The 20,127-nt window shown below is 59.0% G+C and overlaps 2 protein-coding genes across 4 annotated transcripts; both read left to right on the top strand.

Moving 5' to 3' along the window:
* The first annotated feature begins 5,969 nt into the window (after positions 1–5,969).
* CRIP1 (cysteine rich protein 1) lies at positions 5,970–7,653 on the top strand. The gene is made up of 5 exons (XM_053594132.1): positions 5,970–6,128; positions 7,020–7,114; positions 7,187–7,244; positions 7,330–7,376; positions 7,525–7,653. The coding sequence occupies exons 1-4, from the start codon at positions 6,089–6,091 to the stop codon at positions 7,368–7,370; spliced, it is 234 nt and encodes a 77-aa protein (XP_053450107.1). The 5' UTR covers positions 5,970–6,088; the 3' UTR covers positions 7,371–7,376; positions 7,525–7,653.
* Positions 7,654–10,163: 2,510 nt separating this feature from the next.
* TEDC1 (tubulin epsilon and delta complex 1) lies at positions 10,164–19,787 on the top strand. Of its 3 annotated transcripts, XM_053594119.1 has the most exons (9): positions 10,164–10,336; positions 10,424–10,502; positions 10,990–11,192; positions 11,460–11,615; positions 12,592–12,690; positions 14,465–14,551; positions 14,942–15,121; positions 16,347–16,487; positions 18,441–19,787. In XM_053594119.1, the coding sequence occupies exons 1-9, from the start codon at positions 10,187–10,189 to the stop codon at positions 18,489–18,491; spliced, it is 1,146 nt and encodes a 381-aa protein (XP_053450094.1). In that variant the 5' UTR covers positions 10,164–10,186; the 3' UTR covers positions 18,492–19,787. The 3 variants fall into 3 exon arrangements, with proteins under 3 accessions (XP_053450094.1, XP_053450093.1, XP_053450095.1); XM_053594118.1 differs by having other exon boundaries at positions 16,347–19,787; XM_053594120.1 differs by lacking the exons at positions 16,347–16,487; positions 18,441–19,787 and adding an exon at positions 15,210–15,589.
* Positions 19,788–20,127: the final 340 nt, after the last annotated feature.

Raw genomic sequence — 20,127 nt, 5'->3', positions numbered from 1 at the left:
AACAGCACTCTACGAGGGAGACATAGTGAGACTCTGTCTCAAAACAAAACAAAACCTGTGACCCTGCCTGGACCCCTAGCCTCAGCACCACACTGCAGGTGACGGCGCCCTGCCTGTTCTCAGTTCCCTAACCATGGCACAACCTCCCTGCCACTTCCTACCCACCCTCCAGTCCAGGGCCCCAGACAGAGGAGTCTGGACTTGGGCTCATTGTCCTGTGTGCAGCCATCTGTGTCCCAGTAGGGGGGTGGGGTGGAGAATTGAGCTGGCTCTGATATCCAGCAATGCCACAGCTCCCCTCTGCCTGGTAAGCTGAGCTGGGCACTGTCTCCTCCCACCTGGAATGTGGCCTGAATGTGTGGGGCCTGTGGCAAGCAGAGACCTGGGGCAGGTGGGGATGTCCACAGCCCCCAGACAGAGGGGAGGTCCAGTAAGGTAGGATGCTCTGTTCAGAGGAGAGGTTGGGATGACCCCCTCTCCTGCAAGCCCAAGGGTTCCTGGTTGTGGGGCCATTGGAGGAAAAAACGCTTCTCCAGCCCCCCAACCCGCCCTCGCCTAGGCGCCCAGTGTCACATGGGAAATTCTTTCTCTCTGCTAGGGGGGCTGAAAGGGCACAGCTAGGTCCCCTCCTCCCTGGGGAGCCTCCAGTGGAAACTATGTCTGGAGGAGACATAGTAGGCAGCCTGCCCTGCTCCAAGCCTAAGTGAGGGTGGGCTGTGGTAGGGAGGCCTGTTTGTGTGTAAGAGACCCTGCCTGGGGGACGGTGGGTTAGGGGATAAGGTGGTCAGGGGTCTCCTCAAGGGGAGATCGAACCCTGGCCCTGGCAGGGTGCAGTGCCCTGCCCCAGGTCTGACCTGGGTAGGACCCGCCCCATTTCCTGCTGGCAGGCATTGGAAGATGAAGCACTGCCTGCAATGTTTGTTGCCAAGATGTTGTCATGGAAACCGGCGGTTGCTACTACTGTTTGTCTCAATGTTGTCTCTGGGCAGCACCAGTGGGGGTGGCCGGGTGGTGCCATGGTACTGCCAGTAGGCCCTCTGTGGCACCAGCTCCAGGAAGCTTCTCCTCCACCCTTGAGCCAGGTGCTTTTCAGGGTGCTCATAGCCCAGACACCCCTAAAGATGGAGGGGTGCCTTTGTCCCTGGCCATGCCGCCTTCTCCATCCCTCCCAGATGGAGAAGGCTCTGCCTCACCCTTCACCCTCCACCCTCTGACCCATGCTCAGTGGGTGAGGCCCTGAAATGACATCTGACTACCTCACTTCTCCTTTAGAACCTCTGGGAACCCAGCCTAGAGGTCCTTGTGACCCAGCCCGAGCCCAGCCACACTTACACCCCAGGCTGCTTTGCAAGCCAGTCTCTGCAGAGGGGGCTCCTTCCTGTCCTGCTTCCCCCTCCCACCGGCCAGTCTCCTGGCCAGGTTCCTCCTAGGCCCCCACCTCTGACCTGAACTGAGGGGGAGCTTGCTGCACCCCCGAAGACATCTCCGGGGCTCAGCTCCCTGTGTCCCCACTTCCCTGAGTCCCACTGGAGAGAATGGGACTCAACCTTCCTAATGCTGTGACCCTTTAATACAGTTCCTCATGTTGTGGTGATCCCCAACCATAAAATTATTTTCACCCAAAAGTAATTTTCACTGCAAGTCTAGCCCATGCCCCAGAGCCTCAGACCCCCAGCACCTTCCCTCCAGGCCCTGCCTTGTCTCACCTGGCCCAGTCACCCCCAGCATCAGCCCTGGGTGTCTCACCCCACTCGAGCTAGCTTCCCAGAGGCTCTACAAGACTTGGGGACATGTCTCTTTCCTGCCTCTGGGTCCAACTCACTGATTAGTGTCCCTCACTGTTGAGGGCCAGGCACAGACCAAGACTAGTCAGATCCCAGGATGGCAGGTGTGGGCAGCAATATTTCCCAGGGCCTGGCTGGGGTAAGGTAAGGGCCCCAGCTGCTGGGCTGGAAGGCTGAGATTCCAGGTATTTCTGCTTGAGCTTGGCTCCAGGACTCAGAGGCACTGGGCCCAGCCTCAAGAGAGGGAAGGAAAGGCAGGGGTACCCCATTTGGCCATATCATGGACCCCAGACAGAGGTGTACCACTGTTGGGGGCAGAGCTGGCTGAAGGTGGCTTCCCTGGTCCTCTGCCCTCCATATCTAGGCTCCTTCCGGGAGAGGAACCAGCAGCTCTCCCACCCAGACTGTGGGTAAGGCCAGAGGACCAAGGGAAGCCTGTCTGTCTCCAGCCCCCCAACTCAGGGCTGCCCTGGGGCCAGTACTTAGGCCAGACAGGGGCGTCCCAGGAGGCTAGCTGCTGAAAATAGACCCTGAGAACTAAATGGTGAGTGTTGTGACTCAGCCAGGCAGAGGGGGTGGACGCTAGGGAGGCCCTAGCTGGGCGTGGCAGGCGGGGTGTTTTTCCTGGAGCCTGTGTTGGCAGTGCAGTGCACCTGGATGTGGAGAGCACAGGACAGGCCCAGCTGGCCTGCGGCCCTCAGTGGGGAACATCCACACCTGTTTTTGTGTGCAGCCACAGCCTGTATACACTGAGAGAGGCTGAGACGCACTCCAGGAAGTGCAGAACCTTCCTGGTCAGGGGATGGCAGGGCCCACCTTGCCTCTCTGGTTAGTCAGACCCCTGGATCCCAAAATATTTTTCTTTTTTTTTTTTTGCGATAGAGGTTGAAGCTGTCGCCCTGGGTAGAGTGTGGTGGCATCACAGCTCACAGCAACCTCCAACTCTTGGACTTAAGAGATTCTCTTGCCTCAGCCTCCCAAGTAGCTGGGACTATAGGCGCCCACCACAACGCCCAGCTATTTTTTGGTTGTAATTGTTATTGTTTGGTGGGCCGGGGCTGGATTCAAACTCTCCAGCTCTGGTGTATGTGGCTGGTGCCCTAGCCGCTGGAGCTACAGGTGCCGAGCCTGGATCCCAAAATAGACTTCCTCTCAGGAAAGCAGGGGCAGGCTGATGGGGCAGGGATGAGTGCCATTGCCCCACCACCCCCAGGTCTCAGGTGCCTAAGGTATCTTCATGCTGTCTGGGCAGAGGCAGTCTGGGGCAGCAGCTGGGAGTTCAGTGTCCTGACCCACAGTCTGTCCTCTGTATGTTCACATGACAAATGCTACCAGCATGCCAGCAGAAGGGTGAGAGGTAGAGGGGCCAGGATTCAGCTGGCCCAGTGGTTCTGAGTCAGGGTGCCATGGGCCAGGAGCAGGCCAGGGGGTTGACGGAAGCAGAGGCCTTACAGCTGGTGGCTGCTGGGGTCTCAGAGGCACTGCTGGGTGAGGCAGCCTGGGCTGGAGTCTGGGTGGAGGAGGGAGCTGGGGCTGTAAGTAATGAGGGGTCCCTGTCTCCATAGGGAAACAGGGAAACATAGAAGAAAAGGAGTTTGAGGGACAGGTCAGTCTGTGGCTGAAGTTTTTGGGCAGTTTCAGGGATTGGGTATGTGTGTGTCCATGAGTGTATCTGAGCTGAGTTTCTGGAAAACCATGAGTAGCAACACAGAAGGCCCAGCCCCATGCTCAAGGCATCCTCTCCACCCCCACTCTGTGACCCTGGCAACAGAAAATAACAGCAGGGAAGGCCAGGAAGGGACGCATCACCCAGATTTTGGGGGGGCACTCCCTGCTGGGCAGGGCGGGTTGGAGTCTGGGTGTGGAGGAGGGGCCAGCCCCGGGGTGGGGCAGATAGAAGGGAGGACTGACACTGGCCGTGCTGGGATGGACACACACCCATACAGGCATGGCTGTGGGTACACACATGTGTCTGGTCACCCACCTTTGCACCCTGGAGCACTATCCTGCTGTGCTGGGTGCCTCACAACTTCTGTGCTATCCCAGCTTCCCCAAACAGCAAAGCAGTGTGTGCTGTGTGTGCAGCCTGACACAGGGACCTGCAGCAGCAGAGACCATCCCACTTCCTGAGACACCCCCACCCCCACCCCCCTCTTGACCAGTGTCTTTACTGGGCCGGTTCTCCTCCCTTCCCTGCCTGGTGCCTGGCACCTCTTCTCCTCCTTCTTTTAATGTCTGGTTGCTGTGTGGTGTGCAGAGCATCAGGATGAGAGAGAATAAGAGGGGTGGGGGTGGAGGAGGGGGCAGAGGGAGAGGCAGTTTCCCAGGGCCAGGGATGAGGAAAGTCAGAACCTTCCTCCTGTTTCCACTGGCCTGGCCCAGGCCAAGAAGTAGAGACTGATGCAAGTAAATTTATGGAGAGGGTTGGAATGGTGACCTCAACTCCAGAAACCACACCCGGAACTCCTTGTGCTGGGTGGAGTGGGCAGGCGGGCCCAGATCTGAGTTTTTAAGGCTAACAGGCTGGATACTGGGGGTCCCAAGGATGCAGAGCTGGAGTGCACCCCTACTATGGAAGCACCGCTGCTGGGGGGTTCAGAACTGGGGGGAGGGCTCCAATGGGACCCTGCAGAATGTCATCGTAGACCCCAGGACTTGCAGAGGCCCACTGGGGGCAGAACTGTAGCTCCCAAAGAGGGAATCCTAAGGAGGAAGGTAGTGGTTGGAGAGAGGTGGGGTGCAGGATGTGGCCTTGGGCTAGATATGCCGGACACAAGTGCCTCACTCACCCTACAGCCCTGGAGCTCCCACCTTCACCCCAAGCTGGGGCCTAGTCTACAGTTGGTTGGGGCAGGGGTCTTGAGATGGAGGCCCCCACTGCTTCCCTTCCTCTTCAGTGGAGGCCTCTGGGGAGGTGGGCTTCAGGGAAGGTGAGGTTGGGATCACAAGTGCAGTCAGGGCTGTGTGCCTGTCAGGGGAGACCAGGGGTTCCTGGGGCCACTGGGGAGGATGGTGTCCAGCACCCTTTGCAGTGATGGGAACTGGACAGGCCCAGAAATGACTTGTTTTTTTAGATGGGAGTGTGGAGGAGATATGAGGATGCAGGTTAACAGCGTGGCTGAAGGGACGGAGGATGAACAGGGAGAAAAGGCAGCAGGGCCACGTGCTGGGAGCTGAAGGGCCTACAAGAGACAAGGAGGGTGGCTGTCCTGGCTGACCAGGACAAAGAGCACAGGAGGTTACACAGGGTGTGGTTAAGTGACTGGTGGTGGCAGCCCCTCCCTGAGGTTCGGGGACTCCCAACTGGTGCTCAGAATAGAGGGGCGATTCCGCTGCTTGAACGCTGGCCCATCAACCCTCTTGAACTTCGTGGTGGGGGCGGGGTCGGATGAACTCCTCCTGGCACCTGACCTGGGCGGCGGACTTGGACCGCTCCCGCCCTCCCGGGTGCTTCCCTCAGAGATAAGGACAGATTCCTTCTCTGGACGAAGCAAGTTGGAGACGGCCTGGGTGTGGCCACACCCTGCCCGGGCCCGGTAGCTGATCAGTCCCCAATCTTAGATTCCCCTGCTTTGGAGTCTCCTTTTCCGAATTCCTCGGGGATTTTCCCACTGCGGTCCGCTAGACTTCTCAGTCAGCGGTGGGGGTGGGAGGACGTCTCGCGGGAGTGAAGGAACTGGGATGGGGCAGGCCTCCTGGGCGAAAGTGGGCTGGAAGGCTGCAGTGGGTTCCTCGGGAAAGGGACCACCAGGCAACTGTCCTCAACCCTCTATCTTGGCGAGGGGAGGGACAGAATGTGTGGGCATGCTAATTTGCATCTATTTACATTTTAGAGGTGTTGCAGCCTGTCCTAGGCTCCAGCAGATTTATGGGCTCAGGCAGGTGCCCACCGGATGGGGCTGGGGATGGAGCGCCCTTTCCTGCTCCTAGAGATCCCTCCCTCCTACCCCGGAGGCATCAGAGCCCTGGGAGGCGGGCGGGGCTTGAGCTCGACGCAGGCGACCCCCCACCCCCGTGAATTCCATGAATCCCCTGCGACCCCTGCTAGGTTCTCGGTTCGGCTTGGGTACTGTCAGGAGGCAGAGATGGACCTTCTAGAACACCTTTCTCAGCCTGTGGGCCTGGAGCTGATGCCCCCAGGTTCCAAGTCTCTGATTCCGGGGGCTGGGCGTGAGGGGCGGGGTCTCAAAGGGGCGGGGTCCCGCGGTCCCTGAAAGACTCCGAACCGGCTGGACCCACCCAGTGTCTCACTAACTACCGGTTCCCGCCCTGTCACAGACGCCTGCTCCAGACCCGGTGCCGCCATGCCCAAGTGTCCTAAGTGCGACAAGGAGGTGTACTTTGGTGAGTGCGCCCACCTCTGGCCCACGCCCTGTCTGGGCACAGTGCAGCCCTACGCGGAAGCGCGACCGAGGAGCGGACGGGGCTGGGGCCCGCTTGGTGGACCCCGGGAGCTGGGGGACTCCTGGGGACCTCCTTGGAACAGACACTTTAGCCTTGCCCGCGGCTGCCTGGTTGCGAAGGGGACACCGAGCAGGGGATGGTCCCGCTATTCAGCCAATTCGCGCTCTGTGATACGCCTCTTCTGTCTCTGAGTCTACCCGCCTCTGGGTCTAGCAGTTTGGGATTCCGGTTTCTGGGTCCCGCTGTCTCTCCCGCCTCCTCTCGGGCGCACTCTGGGCGGGGAACCCGCGGGGTAGAAAGGAACGCGAGGCTGGGGCCGCTCCTCCCAGCGCTAAGTAGAAACAGACGCGGAAACCGACGCCCGCGGCGCGATTCGTGGACACTGTAGATCCCGGGCGCCTGACTTCCTGTCCCGCGCGCGCACCCACAGGCCGCCCGCGGGAGAGGAGGGAGGCAGTGGGAAGTAACCTCCAGCCCCCTGCCGGAGGTCACCCGGAGCAGAAGCCAAATAACATAATCCCTGCAGCCTAGCCCCAGGCCCTGCTGACCCACACCCCTCACCTCTGGCCCTGGAGGACCCCCTCTCCACCAACGCCCCTCAAGCCCTGAGGGGTACTGCCCAGGGACTGCACCTGTTAGTACCTCAAGGGACAGCAACCCCTGCAATTTATTGGCAGGATTGACCTGTGGGGCCTGGAGGTGCCCTCCCACGGAGCACTGGGGTGGACTGAGACCTTAGGGTGTGGCTGGAGGGCCCCGGTGTGAGAGAGGTGGGTGTGTACCCTGAGTCCCCAGAGCAGTCTCTGGGGAAGCCTGTCTGTACCTCTGCAGCTGAGCGGGTGACCTCTCTGGGCAAGGACTGGCACCGGCCCTGCCTCAAGTGTGAGAAATGTGGAAAGACGTTGACCTCTGGGGGTCATTCCGAGGTAAGTGGGAGCCGAGGGTGGTGGCAGGGGCAGAGGGGTGATGGTACCCCTCATGGTTTTTTTTCTCTGCAGCATGAAGGCAAGCCCTATTGCAACCACCCTTGCTACTCTTCCATGTTTGGGCCCAAAGGTATGCTTCCTGTGGTCTTCCCCTCCCCACACCTCATCCCACCCCTTTCTCTAACCCTTTGATTGTTTTCTCATTTTTTCTGCAGGCTTTGGGCGGGGTGGAGCTGAGAGTCACACTTTCAAGTAAACCCAGGTATAACCCTACACCAATCCTGCCCAGCTGGTCTGCCCTTTGGGTGGGGACACCCTCCCTCCATCCCCAAGTGGTCTGATTGCTTCTGGGGCCTGGATGGAGCAGTTGTTTGCTGTGCTGACACAAGTTTTCACACCTCTGTGTACAGGTTGTGGAGACCCTGTCCCCTGCCGCCTGCAGGGCCATTGTTTAGGCAGATGCCAGGCCTTACCCTGGACACCCAGGGTTCTCTTGTACCCCTTATGCCTTCAATAAACTTCTAACACTTGGAAAAGCAGTGTGTATGCATATGTCTACGTATGTGTGGTGTGCACCTATGTGTGCTTGGGGTGGGGGGACTAGAGGGGCTGCAGTGGAAGCAGGGGGAGGAGTTTCTTGGCTCATCTGCTCTTCTTGTTTGGTCAGCACTACTGCTCAGAGCCTTTCTGGGCACCTCACAGGCCAGAGTACCCACTGCAGAGAGCCCAGGTCATCCTGGACAGCTGGCACTTTGCTGTGTGTCTTGGTGCTCTGAGCCTACCTCTGCAACTCCCAGGCCCACAGAGATGCCCTGAGCCCTCCTGGTAGTTCTGGGATGGTGCAAGGGGGAGGCTTTGTAAGAGCTGGGGCCAAAGGGTCAGTGGGACCTTGAGGCCTGAGAGTGGGTGGGGTTGAGAGGAGGATGAGTCAGATGCAGCTCCCTGGGTCTTTTCTGAAAAGCACTGGGGCAGCTATGGTGGGGAGTCCATCTTACTTCCTGCTGCTCCACCCATCTGCTTTTCTGTAGGCTTAGACCCTGACCCAGAAACCACCACCCCATATCAGTCCTTGTTTGCCCCTCACCCTGTGCCTAGGGACTTAACACACTGTAGTGCTCTAACAGGGAACTTGTGTTCTGACTGTGTACAGCGGCTGGGGGCCTTCTGAAATCTGGACTGTCAACTTAGACAGCTACTGCTGATTGGACTCCACTGGGTCCCTCTTCCCCAACCCTTGCCACTTCACAGACCTCAAGAGCCAGACAAGAGGAGCCTTCTAAGTCTGCCTGTGACCTTGGCCCCTTGCCTTAGGGCTTTAGTGGGGTGCTGCAGGCATGAATCAGGCAGATGGTCAAGAATGACCTTTAGGGCAGGGCGTGTGTTTGGTTGATTTATGGATTTCCAAGAAATGGGAGACAGGGATTTTCCTGACGGATGGGATGGGGTGAGGGAGGATTAGCCTGTGAGGCTGGGAGGACTAACAGCTTGGAGCTTCATCAACACCTAGTCCACCTTGGCGAGAAGGCAGAGCTGAGCCAGGCAGCAGAACAGACCCTGTCCCTGCATAGCTTACTGTCCAGGTTGGGCACAACTTAGGGTGAACTACGAGAGCAGAAACCTGCAGGAAGATTGGAGGACAGCCCGACTTCAGGTGGGGGGCAGGGGAAGCGCCCCAGGCATAAGGCAGAGCAGCTGCAAAGGCCCTGCAAGGAAAGGGCTCCTTGGGCTCAAGGAACCCAAGGGATCAGAACCAGCGTGGGCAGGGTAGGAAATATGGTCTTTATCCTGAAGACTGCAGGTCTTATGAAGGGTGGCCAGAAAGGCATCTGGGCTGCTGTGTGGAGAGGGGAAGTTTGTGGGAGTCCCAGCCCCGCTGAGGGTGGACGCTGGAGGGGAGCACGCCCGTGGGCGCGAGGAGAGCGCCTAGGAGCTGAGTGGGGCTGGGCGGCATCCCAGGCAGGGGCCCAGGAGGACCGCGAGGCAGAGACCGAGGGAGGGGTACGGAAGGAGGCCGGGTGCGGGCGGGGGTGAGGTGGACTGAGCGGTGGATGGGAACAGGTCCCTCGTCTGCACGTCCTAGGCCACAGCCCAGGCTGGGCTGCACTGCGGGGTCAGGTGGACGGAGTTCTCTCCTCTCCCACCTCGGCTTCTTGCTGCTCGTCCCTCTTCGCCTCTTCTCCTCCGTAACCCACCGAGGTGTAATTTATCAATCACAGAGGGCACCGGTTACTGAACAATGGCGTAAGGGAAGATCAGAGCTGCCCCCGCGGCAGCACCACCTAGCTGCGAGCCTCCCGTTCCCATCGTGATACCGCGGCCCGCGGCGGCAGCCACCTGCCTGTGGACTGTAATTTGCCGGCTCCGTGCGTTTTCACAGAAATGGCGCCACCGGCACGGTCCTTGGCGCCCTCCCCTTCACCCCGGGGCGTTACCGCGAGCGTTGCCAAGCAGAACAGCCCTCCCGAGCTCGCAGCTCCGCGGGGCCAGCGCCGCCCAGCCTGCCGAGCAGCTCCTCGGGAGCACGAGCCCCGAGGGCGGGCCGGCCTCGGCACGGAGCCAGAACGCAAGCAGCACTCCAAAGTCCCGGCTCCCCTCTACGGGCCAGGCCGACGGGGTTCGTTGACCGCAGAGCCACGGCCCGCCCCATCGAAGGCTCCAGGAGGCTGCAGCCTCAAGTGCGGAACCCGGGCTGTCCGGGCGCAGAGGCTTCCAAGCGCCCTCTGGCGTCCCTTCCGGCCCTGCGGGTCCGGGGCGCCCTCAGGCACACGCGTACATGCAGCGCCCACTGGTGGTTGCTAGGTTGCGTGAGGTGCTGATTGGTAGGTCAGGGTGCCAGGTGTTGCGATGATTTGGCGGACTTCGCGGAGCTTACAACTCCAATGGCCCCCGCCTGGGTTCCGGAAGTGCGACCTGAACAGATAGAATAGACTGTACTCCAGCTCCAGGGGTATCGCTCATTGGACGGGGCAGGGCGGCCGGTGATTGGTCGGTGAGCCCAGCCGGCGTGGTGATTGGTCGCTAGACTAGGCCGCGGCGGTAGCGCGTAATCTGAAGGAGCCTGGCGGTAGCAGGATGGGGAGGCGGCGGCGGCGTCTGGTGGACCCTGCGCCTAAGGGCGGGTCAGGGAACCTGCCCGAGGTCATCGCCGCGCTGAGTCGGTCGCTGCCTGCTGGGCCCAGCCCTGAGACCTTCCGCCGCGCCAAGTTCGACCGTCCAGAGGCGGTGAGGCTCGTGAGGCAGGTAGCCGGCAGGATAGGACGCAGGGAGGCAGGCTGGCTAGGCTGACAGCCCGGTTTTAATTTTCCGCAGGCCCCCGCCCTGTGGCGGCTCCTTTTCTGTGTGCTCTCGCCTCTTTCCACAGATGCCTCTTCGGCCTCGCTGGCCCCGGGTAAGCCAGGACTCTGGCAATTTCTAGCCCCTCCCACCCGTGAAGCACAGGCCCCGCCCTCTTCTGTAAAGCTCGGCTTGCTCTAGCCGGCTCTCCCTGGCAAATCCTGCCCCTAGTGGACTCCGGCCCCGCCCTTGCACATAAAGCCCGCGCTCCATGTTAAGCCTCCCCCCAGCAAGGCTCAGGGCCCGCCCACTAACATAGCACTGTCTACTGCTCTTTTCTGGTAAGCCCGGCCCCGCCCCACCCACCCACCCAGGTAGTTCGGGCCCCACGACCCCCATAAAAGCTTTGCTCCTGGTTAGGCCCTGCCCCAGCTGAACCACATTATCCCCGCTTGAGGCTGGCCCCTGGCCACCTTACGTGGTCCTAGTCCCTGCCCTCCGGTTGTCCCCTTCTGAGCCAGGCCTCTGCTTGGGAGTCCTGGGAGGAGGTATCTGAAGAGGTCCAAGTGGGCAGTCCTGCTGACTGGTGGTCTCCTACCCAGAGACCCAGGCCTGCTTGGTGAAATCGGCGCTGCGCTCCCAGGGATATCCGAGGCTGGCGTTGGCACAACTCCCTGAGGACGGCTCCCGAGGCAGTCGGGAACTGCTGCTGGCCCTGTCCTGGCTCCTGGCCCGAGGACCTGTGCTAGAGAAGCTCCTGGCTCAGGCCCACGTGCAAGTGGGTGATGAGATGCCTGTGTGTGAGGTGGGTGGAGGTGAGCGGGAGCAGGGCCCATCCCTGTCCTGACATTTGGGTTGTCCATGGTCTCAAGACATAGGGCCAGAGTGAGAGCAGGCCTGGGCCTGCCAGTCCCCTCTGTGTCTCCTGCTCTGTCCTTCAGGGCAGTCCTGTGACGGGGTTACTTGCTGGCTTGCTGAGGACACGGAGGATGCCTTCACTGCTCTCCCATCCTGGCCGCTCCAGGCCAGGCTGGAGCATGGGAGCAGGGCCTGACCTTCACCCTCTCTCCAGTGTGAGGCCCTGGTCAGCCCTGGTCCCAGGGCACCTCATGTAGAAGCAGAGGATCCTGTGGACATCCGCTGTGTGCAGTGGCTGATGGGAAGGCTGCGGTTCCGGTGGCGATGCCTGGCTGCCAGTCAGCAGGAACAGTGCACTCTCCTAAGCAAGGTAGAGCCGGCTATCCTGTGTCAAAGCTGCCAGCTGCCTTTCCCTGTACCTGTCTGGCTGGGCCCAGGCTATTATGTGGGCATGACCTGGCTGGGGCTGGTGGGGCCTAGGTGCTGCCCTGGGTGGCCTGGAGCCTACACGCATGGCTCCTGATGGTCCAGGTGGGGGCCCAGTGCTGGGTAGGCAGCCAGTGGATGGGCAGGATCTCGGCCCCATAGGTAAGGCAGGAGCTGATGTCAGAGAGCTCAGGATTATCCTTGTTCCCTGAAGTCACAAGAGGTCTCGAGACTCATCACCAAGCAATGGAATAGACTCTGAGGCATGGGGGAACTCCACCTTTTAGGCACCACTTTTTCCTCCACATCCTGAGTGTGGAACAATTTGGGTGATGGCAGCAGGCTCCCTCTGGTTCAGGGCTCTGCAGAGGATCTGTCACTCAGCCATTCTTTTCTGGGATCACTCACTCTGTCTTGCCTACCCTTGGCTCCAGCCACTTATGCTGCTTGGGCATGCCTGCCTGTGAACCTCTGTTGACAGAGAGCCCTCCCTGCCCCCCTACATTGAGAAAGTCACTCTCTGTCCCCACAATTGGTCTTGCTGGGCCACTGTGCCTGTCCAGAGGCCCTTCCTCCCACCACATGGACCACTGAGGGCAGGACTGCACTGAGAGAGTTTGGCACTGGGTGGCCAAGGAGGGTGGGGAGTAGAGGTGCCCACCGCAGTCCTGTTGCTGCCTGGGGAGTTAGGTGAACTGGGGAGGTTGTGGTGAGATAGCTGGTGTCCTTCCTTCTGCAGGGGTCCCCAGCATTGCTGGCAGCCTCTCTGAGCCCTGCTTCCTTGTTTATAAGATGACTTCAAAGGCTGACCTCACCCAATAGGTGCAGGCCCAAGGCTGAGAGGAGGTGCCTGAAGCTGGGGTCTGTACTGTCTGTTTCAGATCCACTTGTACAGCTGGGGTCTGTACTATCTGTTTCAGATCCACTTGTATACCCGTGGTTGCCATAGTGACCGAAGCCTCGGCCATCTGTCTGTTGCTGAAACAGAGATGCTCAGGGACCCAGAGGTTGGCCAGCAGGTGAGGGCTGGGGAGTTGCTGGAGTAGGTGCCACCCCTGGTAGGGAAGGGCCTGTTGAGGGGGACCTGGGGGCAGTTGTCAGGCTTTGAGCTGTGGGTGTTTCTGGTGACTGCCAAGCTCACTATCATTGCTGGGGGTAATGTGACAGGTATGTCCTCTGGGCCTTTCCTGGTTCTATGGACTGTTGGCTTCCCGCATCCCCCAGATTCTAGACTGGGTGGGTACTATGTATGCATGTCCTCTGCTAAAGCTCGGACCTGGCCTACCAAAAGGGCCTGGACTCCTGTGCTTCCCTTCTTGCTATGGGTACAGGCAGGGTCTAAATAGCACGAGTGTTGGGTCCAGGTCAGGCTGGTAGCTGGCTGAGGGGGGGATTACTGGAATTAAAGACACTGAGCTAGATCTGAGCTGATGGTGTTGGTGCCTCAAGCTCATGCAGGTGGGGATCACTGAGGGCAGGGGCTGGCCCAACACACAGCCCATGCTGGGCAAAAGGCACAGGACTGACTACAGGAAGGACAACCACCCTTCACAGCCTGGGGCCAGGCCCACATAGGGCCCACTGGGACAGGTCTGCCAGGCTAGAGCCTATCCGGGGCTGTTGGGTACTGACAAGAAGAGTGTCAGGGTTGGCCCGGTCTGGGCATCTTCTCCTAGGTTGTCTGATTCCTCCCATCTCTGCTGTCCTACCCTGTCTCTGCTAACCTTCCATCTCCATCCTTCTTTTCAGGGGCCTGCCATCCATCATCTGGCTCTTTCCTCTGGGCTGGTTTTGACCTAAGGGATGGGGCAGGGCTACTGTTACCTGTAGGCTGGGCTCTGGACCATTTGAGTAGTAGGGTGGCACTGCCCAGTCTTTGTGTGGCTGGGCAGGAGGGCTGCAGCTCAGGGTTGGTGGGATGCCTCCTCACAGGCCCAGCTCCCTTCTTTTCCTCTTCCTTCCCCAGCCCCAGGAGACATGACCCCTCTACTTTGTCCTAGGGCAGGTGGGACCAGGGGGACCCAGGGGTCAGAGGCAGATGACCCGGCTCCTGGTCCCCACTGTGTCAGTCATCTGCTGGGGCTTCCTTCCTGTGGCAAGTCTGGCCAGCAGATTCCAGCTCTGGAGCCTCATCCCCTGGGAGATTTGGTGCCCTTGTTGTGGGCTCATGGTGCTCACTGGTGACCTGCCTGGGCCTGCATATCTGGCTTCACTCTTTCTGGCCCCAGTCCATTAGGGCCTGCACTTGGCCTTGGAGGGGCTGAGGCAGCATTTGGGAGTCCCCATCTGCCCTTGGCTCTGTCACTGTTTTAGAGGTGACTCAGCGAGGCCCAGGCTTCTAGTCTCTGGGACCCCTGGCTTAGACAAAGCAGAGGCTGCCCTGGCTCCAGTTGGGTCCTGCCTGGTACCCCTCTGTGGGACCACCCTCTGAGGTGGGGGCCTGGCTTCTGGTGAGGCTTCCCCTTCTCCTGGAGGCTGACATGTATTGGTGCTGCAGCACTTTGGATGGTGTGGCCTGGAGCCATGGGTCAGCTTCCTTCTGGGAGTGGGAATTGTCTAAAGCCTGGACCTGACCTACCAAACGGGCCTGGACTCCTGGGCTGGGTCCCAGAAGCTTCTGGAAGAGGTATAGCTTGTTTGTGAGCATCTGGGCATGCTGTTGGCTGGGGGCAGCCTCCTGGGTTATTGTTGGAGCTGTGGCCTTCTGTTTGCATCCTCCTGTGTCCTTGTTCTGCTCAGCCTTGAGGCACAGAGGGAAGGGAGCCTGCTGCCCAGCTGTGGTTTTCCTTCCAGCTGCTGCAGAGGCTGCAGTGTGAGAACACACGCCTGGAGGCAGCGCTAGAGTGGCAGCGCGGTGAGCTGGTCTTCTGGCGATGGATGGTAAGGAAGCTGTTGCTCTCCCTCTTGCTTCCCTTCTTGCTGTGACCACAGCAGCCCTGTGGCTGTGGGCTTGGGAAGGTCAGGGGAGGCCAAACTCTAGCACAGTGGAGCTGCGTTTGACCCAGGCTTGGCATCTCCTTTTAGGACATCCTCCTGGGTTCTTAGGCTCAGATGTTGCTTGTCCTGGTCTGGCCTAGGCTTGTCAGGGGTCCGCAGCCCTGTAGGGTGTGGTCTTTGCACTTCCTTGGACGTTGTGTCTGCTGGCAGCTCTCTAGCCCCTTGGGGGTCCTCAGGAGGCCACCACTTCTTCCTGGCCTCTGTGTTCAATGTCCCCACTGGCTAGGCAGCCAGTGCTAGCGCACGCCCTCTCACTTGGGCGTCACTCTGCAGGACACGGTCCTAGCAGCCTGCTCCCCAGAGGTCCCAGCTGCGGACGCACAGCCCACCGTTCTGCCCAGGATCCCTGAGCATGGGGTTGGCGAGTTGGAGCCCATAGCGCAGGAGCTGCGGGCGCTGCAGGAGGAGCTGTGCGAGGCTGCAGAGCAAAGGCGAGAGGCCTGGGAGGCCAAGGTGAGCCGCTTGGGGCACATCGTCCTGCGCCTTTTCGTAAGACTGCCCACTTTCAAGCCCCGCCCCTCATAAGACCACCCTTCCGCAGGCCCTGCCCCACCCCTCAGTGCCCTGCCAGCCTCTCAAAGGTCTCCACGGCCACCTGCAAGCCCCGCCCTCTCTGGGCCGTTGAACTAGCACCCTGCCTAGGTGACCGCCTGAAGATGCGATCCTCTCTCATCACCACACTCCCGCTCCGTGCCTTGGCGGCCACCCCTCTACATCTTGCCGAGGGACTACAGGTGGACATGTGGGTCCCTAGCCCCAAACACCTGGGTCATCTCACCTGAGTAGTAGGGTCATGGCTGTAAACCCTGAGCCATACTTGCTGCATTTATTATTTTTTTCTGAAGCATTTTAATGTAAATTGCAGGCATGATTTCCCTCTCAAAGGAGCAAAGGTGTTTCCCACTTTCCTGCAACATACCACCCTGCTGGTGAAAATAGCTGCCATCGCCTCCCTAGTGAATGTCCTCTGTGCCCCCATTGTCTGTCCCTTATTCAGGTTGCAGAGTCTGGCTCTCTCCTGGTGGATGGAGCTGGGGCACCCCTCCTTCCCCCGCAGGAAGTGAAACCCTGAAGTGAGCCCAGAGACCTCACACTTGTCTGGGCTCAGGGCTGTGTCACCTCCTTTTTGAGGATCATTAAAGTCCTTGTATCAACTGCAGGGACAATTCAGCAGAAGCCCAGGGATTCTAGGTGGTTCTCCAAGGACCGCTGGAGTGCAGCCTCTTTGTGCTCCAGTGTTGTGGGCCGGGGGGCTTGAAGACCCCGTAAATATCGCCCCTATTCCAGCAGGTCAGGTGCCCAAGGCAGCTCCCTCAGCCCTAGCTCATGCCTTCCACTCCTGGTGGGAAGGGGGAAGCTGGTTTAGCAGAGTGGTGGTGGGGTAATGGGTTGAGCCCCAGAGTGGTGTGTGGGGTTGCAGTGGGTATCCCTGAAGGGGTAGAGGCTGGTGACCCTACTCTTATAGGGGGTCAGAGACGCTGCTCAGCTGTCCCTGCTGGAGACGCAGGTGCTCAGTGAGGCTGATGCAGAGCCCAAGATAGGGTGCCTTTGGCACTGGCCCACTCTTTGCAGGGGTCTGTCTCTGTGTCCAGAAAGTGTTGAGGGGTCTTGAGATATCCTGGGGGGCGGAGCTGCCTTTGGTTCATGAACTGCCATATTTTTGGTTGCCTCCATGCAGGTGGGATGCCAGGGCCAGGGGCCTCAGTGGAGTGCTGCACGGCAGGCCCTGCAGGCAGCCGTGGGACAGGAGCTGGCAGCCCTGCAGTGGACCTGGAAGCGAGACAGGGGCCCAGCTGAGCCCCACGGGCCCCATCGACTGGTGAGATGTGAGGAGGAGGCACCTAAGGGCCAGTACCTGCGGGCGGCCGAGGTGATCCAGGCACTGAGGAGTCAGGAGGCCTGCCTGGAGGCAGCGCTGTGTCGATTGCAGGGACAGTGTCGGCAGGAGCTGACCAAGCTGGTGGGAGCTCTGCCTGGCCTCATCTGGATTCTGCCGCCTGGACACTAAGTGCTGCCAGGCACACTCTCCCTGTCAGAACTCTCCCTGGCCTGGCCTGGCTGGTTTTGAAGGAGCAGATTCTAGAGCCAAGTGGCCCCAAGGACAGGGCAAACTTGGAGCCCAGCCCATGAGCTTACCCCAGGGCTGGGGCTCTTCTGACTTTGTTCAGAGCCCAGGCCCTAGGCAGCAGTACTAGGGTAGGCTGGGCTGTCCCCTGAGTAGGTCATTATAGATCTGGGGGGTGCTCAGATGTGCCCTTCCTGTGCTGCTTTGTCAGGTTTTGCTGTGTTGGGAAGAGGCCCTGTGCTGCTTTGTCAGGTTTTGCTGTGTTGGGAAGAGGCCCTGGGTGCGTGGTGAGGACTAGACAGGGTGAGTTTCAGGGGACCCATCATGGCCTCTATTGCATGTCCCAGCTCCAGGCTGTGAGCACAGCCTCTTCCTCTTGTCTGGGCCGTGGATGTGCCTGGTATGTGTGCTGAAGGTGCTATGTGCCCTGAGTAGCTTGGCGCCATTCCTGGAGGTGGTGTGCTGGGCGAGAGGGAGGCCTCAGGCTGGACAGAGGAGCTTTGTTTAGGCTGCTCAGCTAGCCCTGCTCAGCCCTGACAAAGAGGCATCTGTGTTCAGGGGATGTGCCCTCCGCCTGGCGGAAGGAGGCTTGGCTCCTCAGTACTCCCCAACCCCCACTGGTAGGCACAGTCAGTCCCTTGGTTAGGCCCTGCCCCCTCACCAAGCTCCCCTCTTTCCAGGGCTTTTGAACTCTGACCCGATGCTGGCAGGTGATGGGGCCTGTTGGGCCCCCTGTACCCTCCTGCCAGCTCAGGACTGAGACCACATCCAGCCCCTGGGCACCCAGGGCCCCTCTGCCAGGACAATGTCTTGGGGGGGGCTTTTCCTGCTTTCCTGGAAGTATGTGCTGGAGCAACAGTTCACAACGGGGGCAGCAGCTTTGGTCTCTGCCCGTCTAGGCTCCTTGGTCCCTGGAAGTAGGAATAGCCGAGTGCCTCTGCTCTGCCCACTGGTCCCATGAGTGGGCCTCAGGAGCACCAGCTGGACTGAGAGTCCATGTCAGGGGCACATTCTAGGCCCTTTCATGGGGCTGTCCCCAGCAAGTCAGTGTCCCCTGAGTCCTTCTGCCCTCCAGTCCTTCTGCCCCTAGGCCTCCCTGAGGCCCCTGCTGCTCCACTATTGGCTCTAGCTCTGGCTTGGGACATGGGACCTTGGCCTCTGAAGGTCCTTCCTTCACCCATCCTCTGTTTGCTTTGTTTCCCTGTTTTTTGTTTGTTTTTTGAGACAGTCTCATCTCACTCTATCATCCAGGCTGGACTTGCACTCCTATCTTCTAGTGATCTATCCTTGGCCTCCCAAAGTGACAGAACTGCAGGTGTACTAACATGCTTGGCATCAGCCATCCTCTTGACCACCGGACAGGCCTCCTCTTGTGCTGGAAATAAGTCTGTTTAATGCCCCCTGCTTTCTGTGAACTGCAGGCATTCTGGGTCTGTGGGAACTTGATATTTAGAAACTCAAATGTGGGCTCAACATTGTGACCTGTGGATTCAATGAGGACCTAGTCCAGACCCCACGTGTGCACCTGTTACTGCATGGCCATGAGGGGTCACTCAGCCCTGGATCAGCCCACATTCCTTACTCTGTGTCCTGCTGGTCACCTCCAGGCTGTTGGCAGAGGTACTCTGGTCTCCATATGAGTGGACGCTGTGGTTGACTCCTTACAGCTGCCCTCTGACACTTGGCTGCCTTCCTCCTTTCCTTTAGGAGCACATGGGATTCCACTGTCCCCCACACCCCATGACTTTCCTATCTTAAGGTAAGCAGCAGTGTTAGTTCCTTCTGTCACATGACATGACACCAGGGTGAGATCCTGCCCACCACCCCAGAGGAGTGGTCCAGCCTGAGGCTCCGTGCACATTGAGATAGCAGGGGCTACAGTGGTGCTGTGCCTTGGGCAAACCAGCATCTGCATTGGGACAGTAAAGCCAGTTCCCCAAGAAGATAGAAAGGCTAACCCATCCTTCCAGGAAATAGCAGAGGGTCAGTTACGGAGTGACTTCCTGAGGCCAGAATGCTGACTCAAAAGTGTGATAAGTTTGACACCATCAAAACTAGAAACTTAATTTTTATTAAAAGATGCCATTAAGAATACAAGCTGGGCATGGTAGCTCCTGTCTGTAATCCCAGCACTTTGGGAGGCTGAGGTGGGAGGATCATTTGAGTCCAGGAGTTTGAGACCAGCCTGAGCAATATAGTGAGACTCCATGTCTACAAAGAAATAAGAATTAGCTGGGCATGGTGGGTGCCCATAGTCCTTACTACTTGTGAGGCTGAGGCAAGAGGATTGCTTGAGCCCAGGCATTTGAGACTACAATGAACTACTATGATGCCTGGGCAGCAGCAGGAGCCTGTCTTAAAAAAGAAATGGAAAAGGAAAGTAACAGCCAGAGTGGAGGAATAAATTTGCAACATTTGTACCAAATTGGTATTGTGAAAATATACAGAACTAGATGTTATTATGAAAATGATAAACAAGTGAAGGAGAAGGGCAGATGTGCACAGAAGAGGAAACAAGTCACTTTCACTGTCTCAGGGAAAGGCAAGCCACGTTGGGGGAGGGTTCCCGTGGCATGTTGGGTGGGAGAGATCCCTGGCTGTGCCTGGCCTGTGGACTGGAGGGCGCCTGGGCTGCCTGGGCTGCCTGGACTTGTGCTGCGTGGGTGTGCAGGGCAGCACATCTGTGCAGCAAGGACTGGAGACGGCCATAGTGTCCAGCCACAGGAGAGCGGGTGTGTGTGCCATAGCGATGGTTACAGCAGTGTCCAGTGTCACAAGACAACATGCAATGAGGCCGTTAGAAAGCAAAGCTGCCATAAATTGGGCAGTAACAACAAGGGCACAGGGTGGAGAGACTGCGGGGGATGCACAGGGGTCCCAGGGGCTCCTGCTGTGGGTGGCTTTTTGTTATGGTTCATAACGTCTGTTCTCTGGGTGTAACAAATATTACATTAAAAAGAAGAGCCAATTACGTGTGCCAGATGTGTCACCACATCTGTACCATTATGTTGCTCTCACATACAGTCCCCTTGCTTTGTCCAGTTCTAGCATCTTGGTCCGCAGCCTCCTCTCCCTCACAGTTCACTGGCTGACCTAGGCTTAGGCAAGGCTGGCTAGGTCAGGACCGCCCCCTCCGGGCTTTCTGGCAGCCACACTTTCCTGTGAATGCCAAGGAGCGTCCCCAGTGTCCCTGCTGAAGTCCAGCCTTGGAGAGGAATGTTTTTAAGTGTTGGCTGCTGCTCTTTCTGCAGCCTTGTCTGTTCATGTCCTTGCACAGGGTTGTAGCTGGTAGCCACGATGTCTCACTTGACCTTGCCCTGACCACTCAGCCTGGCTCACCTTTGTACCCCCACCCCCAGGTCCAGTGGGAGGGGGCTCTGGGCTAGGGCAACCA

This window comes from Nycticebus coucang, chromosome 6 (assembly GCF_027406575.1).
Source record: "Nycticebus coucang isolate mNycCou1 chromosome 6, mNycCou1.pri, whole genome shotgun sequence".
NCBI lineage: Eukaryota > Metazoa > Chordata > Mammalia > Primates > Lorisidae > Nycticebus > Nycticebus coucang.
This window is presented reverse-complemented; position numbering and strand designations above follow the sequence as displayed.